This window comes from Somniosus microcephalus, chromosome 16 (assembly GCF_052327205.1).
Source record: "Somniosus microcephalus isolate GS21.2 chromosome 16, FLI_Smic_1.0, whole genome shotgun sequence".
NCBI lineage: Eukaryota > Metazoa > Chordata > Chondrichthyes > Squaliformes > Somniosidae > Somniosus > Somniosus microcephalus.
Genome location: NC_141002.1, coordinates 7,102,300 through 7,106,021, shown reverse-complemented (window position 1 = coordinate 7,106,021; position 3,722 = coordinate 7,102,300). Strand labels below are relative to the sequence as shown.

At 49.9% G+C, this 3,722-nt stretch overlaps 1 protein-coding gene across 1 annotated transcript; it reads left to right on the top strand.

Annotated features, from left to right (window-relative positions):
* The first annotated feature begins 723 nt into the window (after positions 1-723).
* Positions 724-3,133, top strand: LOC147105963 (uncharacterized). Its single transcript, XM_086009776.1, has 2 exons — positions 724-1,707; positions 3,059-3,133. The coding sequence occupies exons 1-2, from the start codon at positions 724-726 to the stop codon at positions 3,131-3,133; spliced, it is 1,059 nt and encodes a 352-aa protein (XP_085865902.1).
* Positions 3,134-3,722: the final 589 nt, after the last annotated feature.

Sequence of the window (3,722 nt, the reverse complement as noted above, 5' to 3'; positions counted from 1 at the left end):
GAAGGTGGCCAGGGTGGCTGGGGGTCTAACTTGACTCAGTACTCCAGCCAGACCGGGTTCACCTATGGGGAGGCCTCCATCCCATGCCCCAGGGTACAGGCCCTTGCCACAAGGGTCAGTGTCATCGAGGGGAAACATGTGTGCCTCACATGTAAAGGACAGATTCCCCTGGATAGGTGGTGATGGCTCAGGAAGCTGAGCAGGGACATAGGGGACTGTACAGCCGACTGGGAACGACTAGGGAACGACACCCACCGGACGATCACAGGGACCCAAGGGGGAGTGAGTATGTGTTGGGATAAGTGGTGGGAGTCAGAACAGGGAATCTATGTCTGCATGTGGGGGTCAGAGAGCATCTGCCCCACAGGCATATCCATCATCTTCTCCAGACAATGGCAAGATGCCGAGAAGGGGATGGGGTGGGATTCTAGCCTGCATGCGTGCGCGGTCCCATACTCCCCGATCTCAGTCAATGCCACCGAACTTGTAGCACGCACCCGAAAGCCCCTGCCCATGACCACGCCATCACGAACCATAGTGGAGAGGTGTCCTACCACCACCAAGGGACCAGGGAATGGGTTAGTATTAGTGCCGACCGAAAAGGTACTATACCAGGGGATACACTATGCAGTAGCTTCAGTGATCCTAGACCTTACTGAGGTACACTTACCTGAATGGTGCCCTAAGGAGACAGAACAGTTATACCAGGCCCTACTAAAGGAAATGTTTAGAAAGTTTTATGAATTTGACTTTGCCAACGTAGACAAAGCAGAGCTGTACACTCTACGTGCTGAGCATACTATGGGCACGGGGAGACAAAGTAGGGGAACCTGGAACGATATTTTCACCACTTATAATACAGGATCCTCTGTAATAAATAGCCTGGACGATATAGAGCTACAAACACAGATAAATGGCTTAAAAACCCAATTACGAAAGATCTTAACAGAGGAGAACACAGTGGTAGGCTCAGAGCTACATGAGGACCAAGCTATGACGGTCCATTTAAAAGAGATAATTGCTGAGCTGGAGAGACACGCAAAAACAGTAAATGCACTCATACGGGAGGACAGGAATGCTTCAGATCAGGCTGCACAGAACGAGGTGTGTGTGCTATACAGGGCATGGTTGCTGGGTGAGGGTTGCAGCAACCTGGAGGATTTAAAACAGGGTTTCGTCCCCTCCTGGATTAGCAACAAGCACCTCGCAGCCGTCCACCCGTTTAGTAATTTGCTGAGTCCGTGCCAACTCCGCCTAGCCTCTGAAGCCTACCCTGTCCCAGTAGATTGCAGGCATTCCAATCACACTATCATGGGGATAGTGGTGAGGATGCCGGTCATGGGTGGGACAGCCCGACCCGCACCGGTATACAGGGTGGAGAACATTGTAATCATTCAAGGGGGTGCACACGTCCGTTTCGCAGCGGTCCCACCTTATGTCATAAAGTGCGAGCACGCTATGACAGGTACTGACCTCTCGGGGTGCCGGAGCCGGGGTGCACACATAATACTGTGTCCCCAGCACTTGAATGCCTATTCTAGACCACAGTGCGGGTTTAAAGCTGCTGGCGCACAACCTGTGAACTGTACCATGGAGGTAATGGCACAGGACCATGTTCCCCCACAGGTAGCATTCATAGGAGGTGGGACATATTGTGTCACCACAAGTGCAGCCCACTACCAGCATGGACAGCACATCTGGTGTCCGGTAAGTGACAGCAGTTTCTGTTTTAAACCTGAGGCAGAAGTTCAAGTGGCCCAGGAATGGATTGTCCCCATTCCTGAACCCTCCACTGTTCACCTCGCTGTCAGGGAAAACATCACCAACCTGCAAAACTATGATGTGGAGATGCTGGTGTTGGACTGGGGTGGACAAATGTAGGAAATCACACAACACCAGGTTATAGTCCAACAGCTTTATTTGAAATCACAAGCTTTCGGAGTGCTGCTCCTTCGTCAAGTGAAGTGAAGAGAAGCATATAGGCACAGCATATATAGTCAGAGAAAACTGCCAGATGATTACAGTTAATCTTTCTAACTGCCCTTTATCACACCTTGGCAGAGAGATAATCACAGCAATCAAAGGTGTGAATGGTGTCCAAACAGGTCAGTCAGGAAAACATTACATCAAAGAACAATGAGGTGGGGTCACAAGGGGTCGAATGTTGCAGATGCTGGGGCCTGTATGAAAAACAGAAAAAAACCCAAAAAACTTTGCTGGAAATCACAGCAGGTCTGGCCGTATCTGTGCAAAGAGAACAAGCCAACGATGACTCGAGTCTGGATGACTCTACGTCAGGTGGGGTTACATGTAGCGTGACATGAACCCAAGATCCTGGTTGAGGCCATCCTCGTGAGTGCGGAACTTGGATATCAGTTTCTGCTCGACGATTTTGCATTGCCGTGTGTCTCGAAGGCCGCCTTGGAGAATGCTTACCCGAAGATCGGAGGCTGAATGTCCTTGACTGCTGAAGGGTTCCCTGACTGGAAGGGAACACTCCTGCTTGGCGGTTGTTGTGCGGTGTCCGTTCATCCGTTGTCGCAGTGTCTGCATGGTCTCGCCGATGTACCATGCTCCGGGGCATCCTTTCCTGCAACGTATGAGGTAGACAACGTTGGCCGAGTCACATGCGAGGCCCTGCGTGAGCCTTCCCTGGCTTGTTGAGCCATTTGTGTTAGTGCTGAAGCACTTTCACCTTTTTTTATGGTACGGAAGGCAATTAAGCTTTAAGAGCTGAAGACTCCCATTTGGGAATTATTTTTAAGTTGTTTTTCAGAAGGCAGTTGAGCGCTAAGGGATAAAAACTGCCTACTTTCACGTTATTCTTTTTCATTTTAGAAGGCAGTTCCCCTTTAAGGGTCCAACACTGCTTTCTAAAATGACAGCTTTGCTTTAAGAGAAAGCTGCTCTTGCTCCAGGGACGCTACAGCCATGTTACATTGGGCCTCCTGCTGTGAGTAGCACCCAAAAACCAGCCTTACACAGTCGGTTTAGCGCTCGCTAATGTTAAACAGCAGACAGCTTCAAAATAGCAGTGCTGCTTGCATGATTAATTCAGATGGCTATTAACTGCGGCCTGCAGTGGCACCGGCAGGTTTTTGGCACACTGGAAGTTTTAGCCCCCAGCCTCTGAACTGCTCTCATAACCATAGTATTTATGTGGCTGGTCCAGTTAAGTTTCTGGTCAACGGTAACCCCAGGATGTTGATGGTGGGGGATTTGGCGGGATGGTAATGCCATTGAATGTCAAGGGGAGGTGGTTAGACTCTCTCTTGTTGGAGATGGCCATTGCCTGGCCCTTGTGTGGTGTGACTGTTACTTGCCACTTATCAGCCCAAGCCTGAATGTTGTCCAGTTCTTGCAGCATGCGGGTACGGACTGCTTAATTATCTGAAGAATTGCGAATGGAACTGAACACTGTGCAATTATCAACGAACATCCCACTTCTGACCTTATGAAGAAGGGAAGGTCATTGATGAAGCAGCTGAAGATGGTTGGGCCTAGGACACTGCCCCGACGAACTCCTGCAGCGATGTCTTGAGGCTGAGATAATTGGTCTTCAACAACCACAATCATCTTCCTTTGTGCTAGGTATTGATGTGCCTCAATAAATCCGAGACTCGATGTTAGCAAAACAAAACAAGGCTTTTATTGGCGTGGAGTAGGTGCACTGGCTCCACGAGAGGGTCCGTCTTGTGGCCCCTCACATGCCTTTGCACGAA